Genomic DNA, 18,635 nt, shown 5'->3' with positions numbered 1-18,635 from the left:
GACACGGCTCTCGCCTGCATCGCGTTACCAAGAGCTCCCCCGGGTGCCGGGAGGGGGATGCGGAGCCCCCAGCGCCGCTCCCTGCTCCCGCCTGCAGACAACGCAGCTACAGCGCTTTGCCATTTGGCTCATCCCCGTTTCCCTGCTCGTGGTTACCAGGACCTGACACATCAACGTCGGGAGCGGAGCGGGAGGCCCGCGGGAGCCCCCCCTGTTCCCACTGCACGGATGGATCCGTGTGAGCAGGACAAGGCTGGGGGCGGGCTCAGGACGTGAGAGCAGGGGAAAAGCCATTTTCATCTCAAATCCTCCTCTCCCCTCTGATGGCGATGCCCCAGTGCTTGAGGATGCAGCCCCCATCCCAGCAGCCGGCCGGGACCGGGGTGTGGGATCCTGGAGGAATTCCAAGCAGCCCAAATCCCTCTGGCCTCACCCAGCAGCGCTGTTTAAACGGATCCAGGCTTGTGGGATGCTCTGGGACACTGAGATGTGCTCTGTCCCAAGCACTGCGACATGCAGAAGCCCACCCATGGGTGCTCCAGGGAGAGCCCAGCTCTGGGCTAAGCAGTGATTTAGGGGCACTTAGATGGGGCCTGTGACTGGAGAGGGATGGAGGAGGGCACAAGGGCCCAGCTGGGCCCAGCTGGACGCAGGGAGGGGACGCTCCCAGCGCAGCCCCGGTGCCGGTGCCCCCGCTCCGGGCCCTCTCTCCAGGTTTATTTCCCTCTCCCGCAGCGCTCCCGCTGACCCAGCTCAGGAAGCGTTCGCTGAGCGCTGGCGGGAGCGGGGGAGCGGGGAGGGGGAGCAGCGCTCGGAGCTCCAAGGCGCTTTCCCGCCTGGATAATGCGTTCCAGACGGCAGAGCGGCGGCGGCGGAGCGGGGCCGGGACAGAGCCCGCGCCCCCAGCGCGGCTGCGGCTGCTGCGTCCTCCTCCGGGGCAAGGGGGAGCTCAGAGCAGCTCCAGTGCCTAAAGGGGCTGCAGGAAACCTGGAGAGGGGCTTGGGACAAGGGCCTGTAGGGCCAGGCCAAGGGGAATGGCTTGAACCTGCCAGAGGGGAGACTGAGATGAGCTCTTAGGCAGAAGCTCTTCCCTGTGAGGGTGCTGAGGCGCTGGCCCAGGGTGCCCAGAGAAGCTGTGGCTGCCCCATCCCTGGCAGTGCTCAAGGCCAGGTTGGACACAGGGGCTTGGAGCAAGCTGCTCCGGTGGAAGAGATCCCTGCCTGTGGCAGGGGTTGGAGCTGGAGGAGCTTTAAGGTCCCTTCCAACGCAACCCATTCCGTGTTTCTTTGGCCCCAGGGCTGGGATGAGGCTCCGGGTGTCCGTTCGGGTTGGCAGGACCCCCATGGGGTGTTTGTGTGCGGGCAGGGGAAGGGAGAGGCCGGGAAGGAAGCTTGGCACGGGCACAGGCCAGGAGACAGCACCGGGCTTGGGAGAGGAAAGCTCTGGTGAGCACCGCAGGGGAAGCCAGGGCACGTGTGCACATACATGTGTGAGTGCGTATACATGTGAGAGTGCACATACGTGCGTGAGTGCACATACATGTGCGAATGAGCATATATGTGCGAGTACACATGCGTGTGCAGGGCATGCTTGGCAGGAAAGGGTGGTGGCTGTGCAGGGCTGTGTAAGGCTGTGGTCACTCTGTGTGTGTGTGTAAAGTGCCTGTGGGGCTCCCCACATCAGTCATGCAGGAGGGATGGGTGGATCATGGAAGCATGGAATGGTTGGGGTGGGAAGGGAACTTAAAGCTCACCCAGTTCCAGCCCCCTGCCATGGGCATCATGGCTGAACCGTGTGGATCATGTTGGGGGATCACCGCTCCACATCGTCTCCTTGAGACTGAGCACCCGGAGTCTGGGGTGTCCTGGTGTCCATAGGGAGAGTGGATGGGATGTTCCCACTCTGGGATCAGCCCCATGGTGAGGGTTCATTGGCTGGCATCACCCAGGGAGACACTGGAGCTGCAGCAGCTCAACCCCACCACCACCCCAAGGCATGGAGGGCAGGATATGGGGTGTATGAGGGAGCCACAGGGAGCTTGATGGGATGCAGCACATAAGAACTGAATCTCTGCACCCTCCTGCCCAGCACAGCAGTTTCTATGGGAAAACTGAGGCACAGGCTGTGGTTTGCTGACAGCCTGACCCAAACCATGTCCAAAACCATCACAGATGCTCCCTGAGCTCCAGTGCTCCCTATCCCCGTGGTTTCCATGGGAAACTGGAGCAGGAGCCACCAACCTAAATCCCTCCTCAGTAGGGAACAAGAGCGCAGTGAGATGGGGGCAGCACCACAGAGGGACCAAAAGCATCCCAAAGGAGCTGTGGCTCCACTGGGAACAGCGGGGAATGCTGGGATGGCCAACAATGGATGGGAAACTGGGAATTTGGCCGGAGCTGTCCCCTCTGGCCACAGGCACGGGCTGTGCTGTGCGGAGGAAGCGACCGGCCCTTCCCAGCCTGGGTGTGCTCCCTCCTGCTCCCGGTGTGCCAGCACCCCCTTTCCCATGGGATCCATTGGCAGCGAGGTCACAAAGACCTTGGCTGAGTTGTGGCACCTTCCTTCAGCCCAGTTTGCCCTGGTCCCATCCCGCTTTTCCAGCCCTACGCTGGGATGCCTGGCAATGGGAGGTGATGATGGTGAGGAAGGTGGAGATTGCAGGTCCCGGCACAGGAGGGACCAGCTCCCTGCTCACCCCAGGAGATGCTGCCTTTGAAGGGCAAACTGGGCCAAGTGGGCAGGAGGGATTGCTCTGCCCGCCGGCGGCTGCCCCATTCCCAGCCATGGGAACACGGCTGCTGTCCCCAGGCACAGCACCGGGCACCACCGCTGGGCACACACCAGCCCCGGGTCGGTTTTGTCACCCGGGCAGGGCACGGGCTCCGGTTCCCGCTCCGCTCCCGGTTTCTGGTCGCACGGAGGCATTTCCATGGGCCTTGCCTCAATTCCCGGAAAGCGCTACCTCATCCTTGTCCGGGAGCCAGGGAAGCAAACACAGGCGGAGCCCCCTCCCTCCCCTCCTCCTCCTGCTCCTGCTCCTGCTCTGCCTCCAGAAGCTTCCCCGGCTCCAGGGCTGAGACCTCCCAGTGCCTGCCCCACACCTCAACCCCACCGGTGCTGCCCCAGTACGGCCTCAGCATGGCCCCAGTACAGACCCAATACAACCCCAGTACTGCCCAGTACAGACCCTTGTACAGACTCAGTAAAGCCCCAGTACAGACCCAGCATTACCCCAGTACTGCCCCAGTACAACCTCAGTACATCCTCGGTACAGCCCTAGTACAGACCCAGCAAAGCCTCAGCACAGGCCCAGGTAAAGCCCTGGTACTGCCACAGTATAGCCCCAACACTGCTCCAGTAAAGCCGCAGTCCATCTCCAGTACAGCTCTGGTAAAGTCCCAGTCCAGTGCCATTAAATCCCCAGTACAACCCCAGTTCAGCCCAGTACAGCCAAAGTAAAGCCTCACTGCAACCCCAGTACAGTTCCAGTATAGCTCCAGTACAATGGGCACTTGCAGCCCTGCCTGCCTGGACCTGTTCTGTCCAGCTGGCCCAGGGTGCAGCATGCACATACGTGTGTGTGTGCATGCCATGGCCATGCATGTTCGTACGTGTATGTGTGCACACACAGCGACCACCTGCAGCCCCATCCCTCCTGCCTGACCTGCCTGCAGGAGCTGCCTGCAGTGAGCCCAGCACACATCCAGGCTCTTCCCAGTCCCAAACTGGGATCAGGGACTCAGGACATGGCAAGAGGAGGAAGGAGCAGGCAGCGAGTGGGCAGGTAAGTGTGTGTATGCGCGGGCAGGAGGGGTGCAGTGAGCGGGACAGACACGTGTGTGGTCCATAGGTGTGATCCCAATGGTCTCAATGATCATCCCACTGATCTCAATGATTATCCCAATGATTTTGGTGATCTTGATGATCCCAACAATCTTCATGATCCCAGTCATTTCAGTGATACAAATGATCCTAGTAATCTCAATGATCCCAATGCTCTCGATGATCCAAATGCTCTCAATGACCCAGCTGATCCTGATGATCCAAATAATCCCATCAATCTCAGTGATCCAAACGATCTCATTGATCTCTTTGTGGTTTTGAGCCCTCCCTGGAAGGTTTCTTCTTGGTCTGTGGCCCTTTGGGAGCCGCAGGATGAGCCCCCGCCTGCCTCCTGCTTCCCTGGCACATCCAGAGCCAGCACTGGGAGAAACGGGGCTGTGCGTGGGGACACAAACAGAAGCGGATGGGGTGGAGGTGGAGGGTGCCGCTGCTCCCCCTCTCCTCCCAGCCGGGATGCTCGGGGTCCCTTTCCCCCCTCGGGGTGCATCCGGGCGCGGAGGCAGCGCCGCGGGGTTCGGGTTTCACCGCTCCTCCCGCTCCCACCTCTGCAGCAGCTGGAATTGCAATCGGAGGCTGGGCCGGGCGCGGGAGGAAGGCGCGGGGGAAGCGGAGGGAGGCGGGAGCGGGGGCGCTGCGGGCGGGAGCGGCCGCGGAGCGGGAGCGGAGCCGCTCGGCACCGCCGGCACCCGCGGGCGTCGTCGGAGCGCGGAGGGGCCCGGACCCGTCCCATCCAGAGGTGAGCGGGGACCAGCGCAGGCAGAGCCCGAGGTGTGGGGCCAGCGGGGACCGGCTCGTCCCTGGCCCCCCGCAGTGTGGATGGGGGGTGCCAGGGGATGGTCCCCAGTGGGACACGGGCGCTGGTGGGAGGGGGTTGGTGCGTTGGGACCCTCCTGAGCTCTGGAGGGCCCCGTGTCCCCATCCTGGGGTCCCATCAGGGATACCACAATGGGGCACAGGGATAGCGCCAGCACCGGGCAGGCGCTGTGGCTGCCCGTGCCTGGGTAAGGCACACAAGGGACATCCCATCAACTCCCACATCCCAGCCGGAGCCGCGCGATGGCAGCGGGAATGGGATGAATCCCACAAATGATCCCATGCTCGACATCAACACCAAGCCCCCAGCGCCTGTCCCTTGCCCGGCGCTGCCGCCCTGAGTCCATCCCAAACTTGTTTCCTTTCTCTGTTTCCATGAGCCCCTGCGGAGGCAAAAATGGTGGAAAGTCCTCAAAAACACTGCTGGAGTGAGCACGGGGATCCACTGGGATCCACCGGAATCCTTCCCCAGAGCTGGAAGCTGAGGGTCAGGCAGCCCCATGTACAGGCAGCTCCATGTGCAGACAGTGTGGTCACTGCCCAGGGATGGGGCTGGAGGTCACCAGGGCTCCACTGATGCAGCTGATGGGAATCGAGGGATCCACTTGCGTCCTCCAGCCGGGATTGTGGGATGCCAGGCCCATGGGGTGCCCCCGAACCTCAGAAGTGCCCTGGCCTTGGGTGCAGAGGCCGGGTCTCCAGAGGGGGGGATGAATCCGCTTTGTGGGGCTGGAGGACACCTCGGTCCCTTGTTCTGCTGCCACCACCACCAGAGTGGGCTGAGGCTGCTCGTATTCCTCATGGGACCCCAGGCAGGGGGTGGCAGCTCAGGGATGGAGGTAGCAGAATGAGACCTGGATCCTGATGGGCTGCATGGCTCTGGAATGTCTGTCCGGACCTTCCCATGGCCTTGGAGGGGCAGCAATGAAGCCATTGGTTCACCACAGTCCAAGGTCTTGCTTCTGCCTCCTTGCAGGATGCAAGAAGGCTCCGCTGGGAGCTCAGACCCTAGGGATGGGGATACAAAGGGCATCCCTGCATAGCCCCGTTGGGCTGGGGAGGCAGAACTGGAGTTATCCCTCCCAACCCTGGAGCAGCACAAGGGGTGTGCAGGACAGACGGACACCAGGAATGCAAGCTCAGCACTGGGCAGGATTCCTGTTGGAGGAGACCCGAATTCCCAGTGTTGGAGGGGAGAACCCCTCGCAGGACCCTCACAGCCTCTCGGGAAGCCCGGTTTGGGCCATGGAATCACAGCATCATTTGGCCAGGAAAAGCCCCTCCATAGCGCCCCTGGGGAGGTGTCGAGGGCAGGACCCAGCCTCAGGTCCGGCAGCGAGCGCTGGGTTTGGCTTGGCCAGGACCGAGGCCGCTCCCGATGAGCTCAGCCTGGTCCTGAGCCCGTGGCTCCGTGGGATGGGAGCAGCCGGAGCCGGGCAGTGAGAGGGGAGCATTAAAGGATCTCCGGGCCCTGGTGTGGCCTTGGTCAGGCCTTTGGGGACAGGCTGAGAGCTGGGCTGGGGCAGCCTGGAGGAGAGAAGGCTCCTGAAGGGGAGACCTGAGAGCAGCTCCAGTGCCTAAAGGGGCTGCAGGAAACCTGGAGAGGGGCTTGGGACAAGGGCCTGTAGGGACAGGCCAAGGGGAATGGCTTGAACCTGCCAGGGGGGAGAGTTGGACGAGATACAAGGAAGGTGAGGGGACATGGGAAGGGGTTGAATGGAGAAGCTGTGGCTGCCCCATCCCTGGCAGTGTTCAAGGCCAGGTTGGACACAGGGGCTTGGAGCAAGCTGCTCCAGTGGAAGGGGTCCCTGCCCGTGGCAGGGGTTGGAGCTGGAGGAGCTTTAAATCCCCTTTAACCCGGGTCTCCACGGGGTCTCCTCACCCCTCTGAGCACTGAGGTCTCTCCTCTGCTGGGTTAAAGCCATTCCCCGTGTCCTGCCTCCTGTCCCTGATGGAATCCCTCATCCCATCATCCCTCCCTTTCTCTTGCAGCCGCCGGGAAGAGGAGCCCACCATGGCGATGCTCCTGGAGCCCGGGATGCAGAACCTGCGCTTGGGTAAGGCTGGGCCCAGGGAGCTGGGGGGGTCCCTGTCCCCATCACTCCCCATTGTCTGTGTGACATCCAGGGCCCCACCGCAGTCACCCTCCCATGGGGAGCCCCCAGCGCTGCTCCTGCACGGGGGTAACCAGAACCATCTGCATTGAGGAACCCCGACCCTGCCAGCACCAGCCTGAGCAGGGAGGCGATGGCAAGAACAAGCTCCAAGGGGGTCCCCCAAATCACTGTTAGTGCAGAACCCACACACTGGTGCTGGCTCCAGACCCATGGAATGATGCTCCGCTCCGGATGGGTCTCCAAGCCCGGCTCATCTCCCTGCCTGACCTGGGTGATGCTTTCCCCCCACACATACTGGGGGGGCTCCGGCCTCCCCCCGCTGCTGGCACAGAGACCTCCCGAGGGACATCCCTGTTTGTCAGGGATCAAATATTCATGGCACGGACACGGATACAGCAAAAGGCACTTATGGAGCATGGAGGGACCGGAGGCGCATCCTGGTGGGGAGCAGCCGGGAAGGGGGGGCGCGGGATAAAGCAGGATCCTGGCACCGGGATGTGCCAAGTGATGCAGCCCTGGCCGGGCAAGGAGAGGAAGCCCAACACCAGGATGGGGGGGTCGAGTCCAGCCCCAGCCCCATGGCTGCTGCTGTTGGGGGTCCCAGAGCATCCCCAGTGCAGGCTCTGGGGCTTCCGTGCTGCCAGAGGGATTTAGGGAGCTAAATAGGGATGCACCGGGATGCTCCCTTGGTGCAAAGTGGTTGCAGTGGGAGCTGGGGTGGATTTGCCCGGACACCCGCTGGTAAAGGAGGGCTGGAGCTTTTTGCTTCCATGAGGAAAGATGCAGGAGCCTCCTCCAGCCCCAAACCTCTCAGCTGGCTCCTGCTTATCCCTGCTCCTATTGCCCAGATCCCAGCACGGAGCAGCCCGGCTGGGGCACAAGCCCAGAGCGTGGGTCCATGGAAGCCAGGGGGTGGTCGGGTGGCCTCGTGTCACTGCCTGGACCCCACATCCCATTCCCAGTGCATCCATAACCTCTGGGAAAGGCGGCCCGGCTCCACCAGCACCCCCCCACCCCCCCCCCGAGCAGCTGGAGCCCGTCCATGGTGATTACTCCCCCTCTGCTAATTGGAACCATGTGGCAGGGGGAGCGGAGGCGGCTCCATGGGGCCGGCACACCGGGAAGAGCTGGGAATAACCAGGAATCCAGCACAAGGTCCTGGCGCTGGTGGGGTCATGGAGGAGGCACAGAGGTGGCTGGTGTCAGAGGGCGAGGAAGAGGAGGAGGAGACGGACACTTGCTCTGCATCAGTGCCCCACCAGCACCTCTTATCCCAAGTTTTCCCCCTGTTCCCAATGGATACACGCTGGTTGCTGCTGGCATCCATTGCGGCCCTTGCCAAGCTGAATTAGCCCCTTATGGATGGGAGGAGGCTGCTGTGGTTCAAAACAGGCAGCTCTGGAGAGCCCCCGTGTCCCTCACTGCTGCAGGCACATCACGGGCTTCCAGGCCTGACTTCCATTGCCAGCTCCAAGGAATCAGACCCGGATGCTCCCTTCCCAGGTCCCATTCCGAGGCACGGGGCACGATCCATCCCACCTGGGTTGGCTCTTCCACAGGGGAAGTGTCTCCATGCACAGAGCATCAGGGGGTCTCCAGGGGCGATGGGCTGGCAGGTCCCTGGCTTCAGGATGGCTCCTGCTCCATGTGCTGCTTCCTCTGTGGTGATGGAGGAGGCATTGAGCCCGTGTCTCATCACCACATCCTGCCCATGCCAGTGCATGGAACCCCCCCAAAACCACAACCAGGCCCCCCTCACCCATGGAATGGTTCGGGTTGGAAGGGACCTTAAAGCTCCTCCAGCTCCAACCCCTGCCATGGGCAGGGACCCCTTCCACTGGAGCAGCTTGCTCCAAGCCTCTGTGTCCAACCTGGCCTTGAGCACTGCCAGGGATGGGGCAGCTTCCCATTGAGCAAGAGCTGATGTCCCCAGGCCACAGAGGAGGAGAAGATCCCTCACTCCTGGAGCCCTCCTCCACCCCCATAGCCAGCGAGAGGGATGCCCATGAGCTCCCCAGTGCTAACACCAAGGGTAACTGGTTCCTGCAGCTCCTTCTGACACCTCCAAGGGGTTCCTCATCTGCTATTTAACCAGCTCTGGTTGGCTCCTTCCTTACACGTGGTTGAACCCCCCATGCCCAGGCCTGCCCTGTAGGAATCCCACTGGGATCAGTGGCCATGACCCATCGGGATGTCTCCATCCCATTGAGGGGATGCTCTCTGCTGCCATCCCCTAAGGGAAGGGTCTCAAGGAGGATCCAGGTCCTGCTCTATCCCCATCCCTGTCCCTCTGTGTCCGCAGGTGCCAATGGCGAGCGCTGCCCCACGCCGTCCCCCCCCGGCTCCCCAGGGACACCCCATGATAGCTGCAGCATCGCTCCACTGACGCCCTCCCAGTCACCGGTAAGGAACGGGGGGGTCCCTGGGTCTGTTCCTATGGCATTGCCCCCCCTTGGTCTTCCCCCTGTCAGTGGTCACCCCCCATTGCCTCCCATCCCCGTTTCCATCCCCAACAGCAGCCCAAGGACGGGTCAGCCTGACCCCAGGACATCCTTTAGGCATGGCATTGGTGGGATGGAGGTGGCAGGAGAGGAGCCAGAGGAACACCAGCATCAGTTTAGGTTTAACTCCCTGCAAGTCTCCGGCCTCAGCTCGCTCCCATGGACATCCCATGGGAGGAAGGATGGAGGCAGGGAGCGTGCCGGAGCCGGTTCCTGTCCTTGTGGCATGTCGGAGACAAGCTCCTCACCCGTGTTCCTCCCGGCTCTCCTCACGCCCGGCTGCCTCCTGCACCCGGCAAAGCGGGATGTGTTAAAAGTTAATGAGGGCTTTTAGCTTCCCGTGTCTGTCCCGCACGCTTGGGAGGCTCCGGCATGGATACAGGGATCACCGTGACTTCACGGTCCCTTTGGCACCTCCATCCGTCATCGCCAGCCAGGAGACGAGGGACGGGGAGCAACAGTGGGGCCGGGAAAACATCGGATGTAGGAAGCAGGAGCAAGAAGCCCCCAGAGGCATTTGGGACAGGAAGGGTTTTGGTTGGGGGATCCATGGGGTGGGATGAGGCTCCTTGAGCAGAGATCAGGAGCAGGGAAGGGTTTGGGGAATCTCAGCTGAAAATACAACCATGGAATCATGGAATGGTTTGGTTGAAGGGAGCTTAAAGCTCCTTCAGCTCCAACCCCCTGCTATGGGCAAGGACACCTTCCACTAGAGCAGCTTGCTCCAAGCCCCATCCAAATCCCTTGTCCCATGGAGCTTTAGGAGCAATCAGAGCATCCCCATGGAGCCTGGGGCCAGCAGAGCCTTTGCTCCATGATCTGGAGCTGTACAAGAGAGGGAATTGCCCCGTGCTGTCGGCAGCAGAGCAAACCGCAGCATCAGCGCATCCCTTGCCCTGGTCCAGGGAGCATTAACCCCTTCCCGGGTTTTGGGCAGCATCCAGCCCTCTTTGGGTGCCTGCCCTCGGGACAGAGCCCATCCCTAAGGGCTTCCCTCATGTTCCAGAGGAGCGAGGCTCGCTCCCAGCAAACCGCATCCTTCGTCGTGGTGGTGGCCATCGACTTCGGGACCACATCCAGCGGGTACGCCTTCAGCTTCTGCAGCGACCCCGAGGCCATCCACATGATGAGGTGAGGAGCACCCGGAGCCCCTTCTGCCCAGTGTGGATGGAGGTCACCTTGCTGGGAGGCAGGGATGGAGCCGGGCTGGGCAGGGGGACCCCGCAGCATCACTGGGGGGTGGAAGGAGCCCAGGAGATGGTTTCTGCTTCATCCATGAGCATCTCCTCATTAGGGCTCTGTTCTGACGAGCTGGGTGAGTGCAGAGGAGCCCTGAGGGGGCAACACAACCTCCATGCATGGCCTTGCCGGGGATCTTGGTCCATTCTGTGTCCCCTTGGGTGCTGCCATTGGATGAACACAGCAGGGCTGGACCCGTTCTCCAGCCTTGAGCTTCACCGGCTCCTGTTTGCAGGAAATGGGAAGGAGGGGACCCGGGGGTGGCCAACCAGAAGACCCCGACCAGCCTCCTGCTGACCCCCGACGGCGCCTTCCATAGCTTCGGGTACACGGCCAGGGACTATTACCATGACCTGGACCCCGAGGAGGCCCGCGAGTGGCTCTACTTCGAGAAGTTCAAGATGAAGATTCACAGCACCAGTGTAAGCCATGGAGCATGGAGCATGGAGCATGGGATGGGTTGGGTGAAAGGGACCTTAGGGCTCCTTCAGCTCCAACCCCTGCCACGGGCAGGGACCCCTTCCACGGGAGCAGCTTGCTCCAAGCCCCTGTGTCCTTGAGCACTGCCAGGGATGGGGCAGCCCCAGCTCCTCTGGGCACCCAGCACACCCCATTCACTGTGCCTGCCCTTCCTGCAGGACCTCTCCATGAACACGGAGCTGGAAGCCATCAATGGGAAGAAGATGCAGGCGCTGGAGGTGTTTGCCCACGCGCTCCGCTTCTTCAAGCAGCACGCGGTGCAGGTAGGACCGGGACCGCCGGCGCCATCGCCCCATCACAGCCCTCCCCTGCCTCCCCGCAAGGGAACCACTCCCACAGGGAGCTGCTTCCCACCGCCCATCCATGAGGCTCCATCCCGGCGGGGCTCAGCTCTTGCTTCCTGCCCACCAGGAGCTGAAGGACCAGTGCCCGGCGCTGCCGGAGCGGGATGCGATCCGCTGGGTCATCACCGTGCCGGCCATCTGGAAGCAGCCGGCCAAGCAGTTCATGCGGGAGGCTGCCTACAGGGTGAGGGATGTGGCTGCGGTGGGATGGGATGAGGAGGGATGGGATGAGATGGGCAGGGATGGGATGGACAGGGATGGGATGAGAAGGAACGTGGTGGGCAGGGGAGATGGGATGGGCAGGGATGGGATGAGCTGGGATGGGTTGAGCAGGGATGGGATGTGCAGGGATGGGATGAGCAGGGATGGGATGGGCAGGGGTGGGATGAGCTGGGATGGGTTGAGCAGGGATGGGATGTGCAGGGATGGGATGGGCAGGGGTGGGATGGGCAGGGATGGGATGTGCAGGGATGGGATGGGCAGGGATAGGATGAGCAGGGGTGGGATGGGCAGGGATGGGATGGGCAGGGATGGGATGGGCAGGGATGGGATGGGCAGGGATGGGATGAGCAGGGGTGGGATGGGCAGGGATGGGATGGGCAGGGATGGGATGGGCAGGGATGGGATGTGCAGGGATAGGATGAGCAGGGGTGGGATGGGCAGGGATGGGATGGGCAGGGATGGGATGGGCAGGGATGGGATGTGCCCGTCTCCATCCCCATGTCCCGCTATCCCCGCAGGCCGGGCTGGTGTCCCCGGAGAGCCCGGAGCAGCTCCTGATCGCGCTCGAGCCCGAGGCCGCCTCCATTTACTGCAGGAAGCTGCGGCTCCATCAATTGATCGACCTGAGCTGCAAGCCCGCGGGCACCGGGCGCGCTCCGGAGCAGCGCATTGAGTCCAGCTTCCGGCAGGGTGAGCGGCCCCGGGCGCCGGGAGAGCGGGAGCACGGATCCGGCCCCGCCTCGCATCCCGGCAGCCGCGGGGGGACGGGGGCTGAGGACCCCGGGGTCCCTGTATGAGCACCGTGGATGACCCCATTGCGGGGGCTGCCTTCCAGGCCGGGAATGCACCGATCCGGGTGGTCCCACAGCCCAAGGGCCAGGTCCTGCTCTTCCGGGGGGGGCATTCCCGCAGGGATGAGCATCCCGGTGAGCTCCCGGGGCAGGGACCTGGTTTGAATGATGGCCCCGGCGAGTGCCTCCTGCTTGGCATCGGGGATGGAGCAGAACCGCAGCTGGGGAAGCAGCGATGGCTCTGTCCTGGCTCCTCCGCTCCGAGCCCTTTTCCACTCTCCCAGCCCCTTCCCTGTCATTTTCCTTTCTCCGGCACTTCATCAAATGAGGCTGATCCAGGGAAAAGCCCCAGGGCGAGGACAGGGAAGGGCTGGATCCAGCAGCACAGGCACCCACAGCATCGCCAACTGATGGGGAAACTGAGGCAGGGATGAGCGGGGCCTTGTGCCAAGGGAGCAAATGAGAGCCCATGGACTCTGCTTCCCACTTTTCCCCCCTATCCCCCCCTCTCAAGCCCATCCGAGCCGTGCATTCACCATGGGCTTAGCCCCTGTCATCAGCCCAACCTTCCCTTGGCCCTCCCCAGGCCGCCTCTCCTCTTCCCATTCCCGGCATTCCCGTTTCTGCTGCCTCAGCTGGAATTACCCTGAATTCCTCTCAGCAGCTCCTCTTGGCCCTGACCACCCCAGCGCCTCCATAGGGGCCGAGCCCTCGGGCTTCCCGATCCCACACCGACCTCCCTGGTCGATGCCGTAACATCGGGATGGGGAGAGGATCCCCCCCATGGAGCCGCCCCTGGGAATGCTCTCCCCATGTGTGGTCTGGAGCTGGGATCATCCGGTGGCTCCTGCCTTTGTCCTGGCTGGGTCCACATCCGGATTGATGGAGCTGCATCCCGGGGCTGAGGATGATGGAATTGGTGCTGCGTGTGCATCCCAGGATGCCGAAAACAGGCCGGGATAACCCCACCTTCCCAAAGAGCTCCTGCCCTTCCGGGTGCTTTGGTGATGGGGGGAGCAGAGGAAACTCCACCCGGGAAGAGGGAAGAGGGAAGGGCACTGCGGGCTGGATGCGGTGAGGTGGGATCCCATAGGATCCTGTGGGATAACGGGAAGAGCAGCGGGATGGCTGCGCTGCATTGGGTTGGGAGGGAACAGACAACCAGTGCTCCCAGTGCATCCCACCATGGCATTCCCAACGCACATGGGGGGATGCCAGGGATGCTCCTGACCCCCTCCCATCCTGATGCTGTCCCTTCCACTGTATCCCTCAGCGCGGGAGCAGCTCCGGAGATCCCGCCACAGCCGCACATTCCTGGTGGAATCGGGAATGGGGGAGCTCTGGTCGGAAATGCAGGCAGGTAGGAGAGGGGATGGATCCATGGAGGGGCACAATTGGGATCACGCTGGGATGGGAATAGGGGTGGGATTTCCCGCCAGGGGGCCCTAAGAGAAGGGTCCTGCATGGGGGTGATGCTGTTGAGCTCTGTTGCCATCACGTCATCATCTGGTTGATGCCAAGGAAGATGAAGCATCCCTATTCCCCCCCCAATCCACATTGGATCCACTGGGACACCCATTCCATGTGCTTGGAGCAGTGGGAAGTATCCCCTGGGATACCCACCCCATGGGCTTGGAGCAACGGGCTGTGCCCGTTGCTCCAAGCCCATGGGGTGGGTATCCCAGGGAATCAGGCCGGATGCAGGGTGATGGGCTATGGGGTGGGGGGCACCCAGGCCCCCCTCCCAGCCCCTGGCACTGCCCATAGGGGACAGGTACATCGTGGCTGACTGCGGGGGTGGCACGGTGGACCTCACCGTGCACCAGATCGAGAAGCCACAGGGGACGCTGAAGGAGCTCTACAAAGCATCAGGTGAGGGGGACACCCCAAAGGGGGACCCCATCAGAAGGGGCTTGGGGGGGGGGGGGGGGTCCCCCTCGGTGGCACCGGTGGGGTCGTGGCGCCACCTGGTGACAGCAAGGAGAAGGGCAGGGAGGGGGGATGGATGCTGGATGAGGGACAAGGGGGACAGGGATGCTGGGATGGGGTGACAATGGGATGGGTGTTGGGATATGGGGGTAAAAGGTAGGACAGGGGTGCTGGATGAGGGATAAGGTGGGACAGGGATGCTGGATGAGGGACAAGGTCGGACAAGGATGCTGGGATGGGAGTGACAATGGGATGGGTGTTGGGTTATGGGGGTACAAGGTGGGACTGGGGTGCTGGATGAGGGACAAGGTGGGACAGGGATGTTGGGATGGGGTGACAGTGGGACAGGGGTGTTGGCTTACGGGGGTACAAGGTAGAACAGGAATGCTGGATGCAGGGACAAACAGGGACAGGGATGCTGGGATGGGGTGACAGTGGGATGGGTTGGGATATGGGGGTACAAGATAGAACAGGAATGCTGGATGCAGGGACAAACAGGGAACAGGGATGCTGGGATGTGGGTGACAGTGGGACCTGGGTGTTGGGTTATGGGGGTACAAGTTAGAACAGGAATGCTGGATGCAGGGACAACAAGGAACAGGGATGCTGGGATGTGGGTGACAGTGGGACCTGGGTGTTGGGTTATGGGTGTACAAGGTGGGACAGGGATGCTGAGCTTGGGGGTCAGATGGGGCAGGGATTCAGGTGGGACAGGGACGCTGCACTGTGGGGTGACACAGGGACAGGGATGCTGGGTTGGAGGGGACAACGTGGGACAGTGAAACTGGGCTGGGGTGGGCAAGTGGGATGCATGCTGGGTTGGGGGTGACAGAGAGATGGGACTGGGTTGGGGGGACAAGGTGGGACGGGGTGCTGAGCAGGGGGTCAGATGGGGCAGGGATTCAGGTGGGACACGGACACTGCATTGAGGGGTGACAGAGGGACAGCGGTGCTGGGCTGGGGCTTCAGGTGGGCCAGGGGTGCAGGGATGGGGCTGACAGGGACAGGAGTGCTGGGTAGGAGGGGGACAGGATGGGACATGGGTGCTGCGGAGTGGGACAAGGTCAGAAGCTGTGGCCCAGCGCACGAAGCTGGGGCCATGGACCCACCGGGGTCACAGCCCATTGTGCCAGGCGGGACAGCACCGGGTGGTGCTGGGCTGTGGGATGGAGCCTCCCCATGCACCCCCACCCTGACCCTGACCCTGCTTCACCCCAAACACCCCAAACAGGGGCTTTGATGGGATGCCACAGGGATGGGGGACATGGGGATGGAGGACATGGGGATGGGGGACATGGGGATGGGGGACATGGGGATGGGGACATGGGGATGGGGAACATGGGGATGGAGGACATGGGGATGGGGGACATGGGAATAGGGGACATGGGAATAGGGGACATGGGGATGGGGGACATGAGAATAGGGGACATGGGGATGGAGGACATGGGGATGGGGACATGGGGATGGGGGACATGGGGATGGGGGACATGGGGATGGGGGACATGGGGATGCGTTTGACATGGGGATGGGGGACATGGGGATGGGGGACATGGGGATGGAGGACATGGGGATGGGGGCCATGGGGATGGAGGACATGGGGATGGAGGACATGGGGATGGGGGACATGGGGATGGGGGACAGGGGGATGGAGGACAGGGGGATGGAGGACAGGGAGATGGGGGACATGGGGATGGAGGACAGGGGGATGGAGGACATGGGGATGGAGGACATGGGGATGGAGGACAGGGGGATGGAGGACATGGGGATGGAGGACATGGGGATGGAGGACATGGGGATGGGGGACATGGGGATGGGGGCCATGGGGATGGGGAACATGGGGATGGGGGACATGGGGATGGAGGACATGGGGATGGAGGACATGGGGATGGAGGACATGGGGATGGGGGCCATGGGGATGCGTTTGCCATGGGGACACTGCCCAATCCGCCCCTCTGGCTCTGCAGGGGGTCCCTATGGGGCCGTGGGGGTGGACCTGGCCTTCGAGCAGCTCCTGTGCCACATCTTCGGGGCGGATTTCATCTCCACGTTCAAGGCCAAGCGCCCGGCGGCCTGGGTCGACCTCACCATCGCCTTCGAGGCGCGGAAGCGAGCGGCCGCCCCGGCCCGTGCCAGCGCCCTCAACATCTCCCTGCCCTTCTCCTTCATCGACTTCTACCGCAAGCACCGCGGGCAGAACGTGGAGACGGCGCTGAAGAGGAGCAAGTGAGGCCCCGGCGGGGGGGACGGGGCTTGGGGTGCTCTAAACTGGGGTGCTCTGCTCCTGCGAGGGGGGAGCCTTTGGTGAGGGGCAACCCCGGCTCTTCTCTGCTTCCCCAGTGTTAACTTTGTGAAGTGGTCGTCCCAGGGGATGCTGCGGATGTCCCCGGAGGCCATGAGCGAGCTCTTCCAGCCCACCATCAGCCAGATCATCAAACACATCGGTAGGGCTTCATGGGATCAGGGAATGGCTTGGGTTGGAAAGGAAGAATCATGGAATCACAGCAGGGTTTGGGTGGAAGGGACCTCAAAGCTCATCCAACCCCTGCCACGGGCAGGGACCCCTTCCACCGGAGCAGCTTGCTCCAAGCCCCTGTGTCCAACCTGGCCTTGAACACTGCCAGGGATGGGGCTCTTCTTGTTGAGCACCTTCTTGTACCTGCTACTGATCCCGTAGCCATGGGCAGGGCCAGCTCACACTGGGTGTGTTGAGGGGTGGGAGCAGGCATTGCAGAGGGGGTCCCCTTGTGCCAGGGGATCCTGACACCCTCCCACCATCACTGGGGTAGGGGCAAAGGTTGGACTTAATGATCTCAGGGGTTGGACTTGATCTCAATGGTTGGACTTAATTTAATGGTTGGACTCGATCTTTATGGTTGGGCTTGATCTCAGTGGTTGGGCTTCATCTCAATGGTTGGACTTGATCTTAATGGTTGGACTTGGTGGTCTCAATGGTTGGACTTGATCTCAGTGGTTGGACCTGACGTCCTCAATGGTTGGACTTGATCTTAATGGTTGGACTTAATTTAATGGTTGTACTTGATCTTAATGGTTGGACTTAATTTAATGGTTGGACTTGATCTCAATGGTTGGACTTAATTTTATGGTTGGACTTGATCTTAATGGTTGGACTTGGTGGTCTCAATGGTTGGACTTGATCTCAGTGGTTGGACTTGATCTCAGTGGTTGGACTTGATCTCAATGGTTGGACTTGATCTCAGTGGTTGGACTTGATCTCAATGCTTGGACTTGACCTTAACGGTTGGACTTGACCTTAATGGTTGGACCTGATGTCCTCTATGGTTGGCCTTGCTCTCAAAGGCTGGACTCGATGACCTTCAAGGTCCTTCCCACCCCATTTTCCTCCCTGACTCCGCAGCTCCCCCACAGCCCCGACTCCTCCCCGCTGTCCCCTTCCCTCCCCAGACGCTCTCCTCAAGAAGCCCGAGGTCCAAGGCATCAAGTTCCTCTTCCTGGTGGGCGGCTTCGCCGAGTCCCCCATGCTGCAGGGCGCGGTGCAGGCGGCGCTGGGCGCGGCGTGCCGGGTGCTGGTGCCGCAGGACGTGGGGCTCACCATCCTCAAGGGCGCCGTGCTCTTCGGGCTCGACCCCACCATCGTGCGCGTGCGCCGCTCGCCCCTCTCCTACGGCGTGGGGGTGCTCAACAAGTTCGTGGAGGGGAAGCACCCCCGGGAGAAGCTGCTGGTGAAGGGCGGCCGGGCCTGGTGCACCGACGTCTTCGAGCGCTTCGTGGCCGTGGACCAGTCGGTGGCGCTGGGGGAGGTGGTGCAGCGCAGTTACTGCCCGGCGCGGCCGGGCCAGCGCAGGACCATCATCAACATCTACTGCAGCGCCTCCGACGACGCGCTCTACATCACCGACCCCGGCGTGCGCAAGTGCGGCACCGTCAGCCTGGAGCTGGACGAGCTGGGCCGGCCCGCGGGCGCCCGCCGGGAGATCCGCGCCTCCATGCAGTTCGGGGACACCGAGATCAAGGTGACCGCCATGGACATCAGCACCGCCAAGACCGTGCGAGCCACCATCGACTTCCTCGCCAACTGAGCCGTGCCGGGACCCGCGCGGGCACTCTGGGACGTCCATGGGTCCTTTGGGACACCCCATTAGTGCTCTGGGACACCCCATTGGTCCCTTGGGACACCCTATTGGTTCCTTGGGACACCCCATTGGTCCCTTGGGACACCTCATTGGTCCTTTGGGACACCCTATTGGTTCCTTGGGACACACCATTGGTCCCTTGGGACCCCATTGGTCCTTTGGGACACCCCATTAGTGCTCTGGGACACCCCATTGGTCCCTTGGGACACCCTATTGGTTCCTTGGGACACCCCATTGGTCCCTT

The 18,635-nt window shown here is 62.3% G+C and overlaps 1 protein-coding gene across 1 annotated transcript; it reads left to right on the top strand.

Annotated features, from left to right (window-relative positions):
- Positions 1–4,497: 4,497 nt before the first annotated feature.
- Positions 4,498–18,337, top strand: HSPA12B (heat shock protein family A (Hsp70) member 12B; the record flags this gene model as incomplete). The annotated part of the gene is made up of 13 exons (XM_080631164.1): positions 4,498–4,579; positions 6,649–6,713; positions 9,076–9,176; positions 10,281–10,405; positions 10,749–10,935; positions 11,152–11,256; positions 11,405–11,521; positions 12,078–12,249; positions 13,624–13,710; positions 14,118–14,222; positions 16,244–16,502; positions 16,617–16,720; positions 17,703–18,337. Exons 2-13 carry the CDS (start codon positions 6,671–6,673, stop codon positions 18,335–18,337), a joined length of 2,040 nt encoding a protein of 679 aa, XP_080487290.1. The 5' UTR covers positions 4,498–4,579; positions 6,649–6,670.
- Between the last annotated feature and the right edge of the window lie 298 nt (positions 18,338–18,635).

The sequence above is a fragment of the Psittacula echo genome (genome assembly GCF_963264785.1).
Source record: "Psittacula echo genome assembly, chromosome: 1".
NCBI classification, from domain to species: domain Eukaryota; kingdom Metazoa; phylum Chordata; class Aves; order Psittaciformes; family Psittacidae; genus Psittacula; species Psittacula echo.
This window is presented reverse-complemented; position numbering and strand designations above follow the sequence as displayed.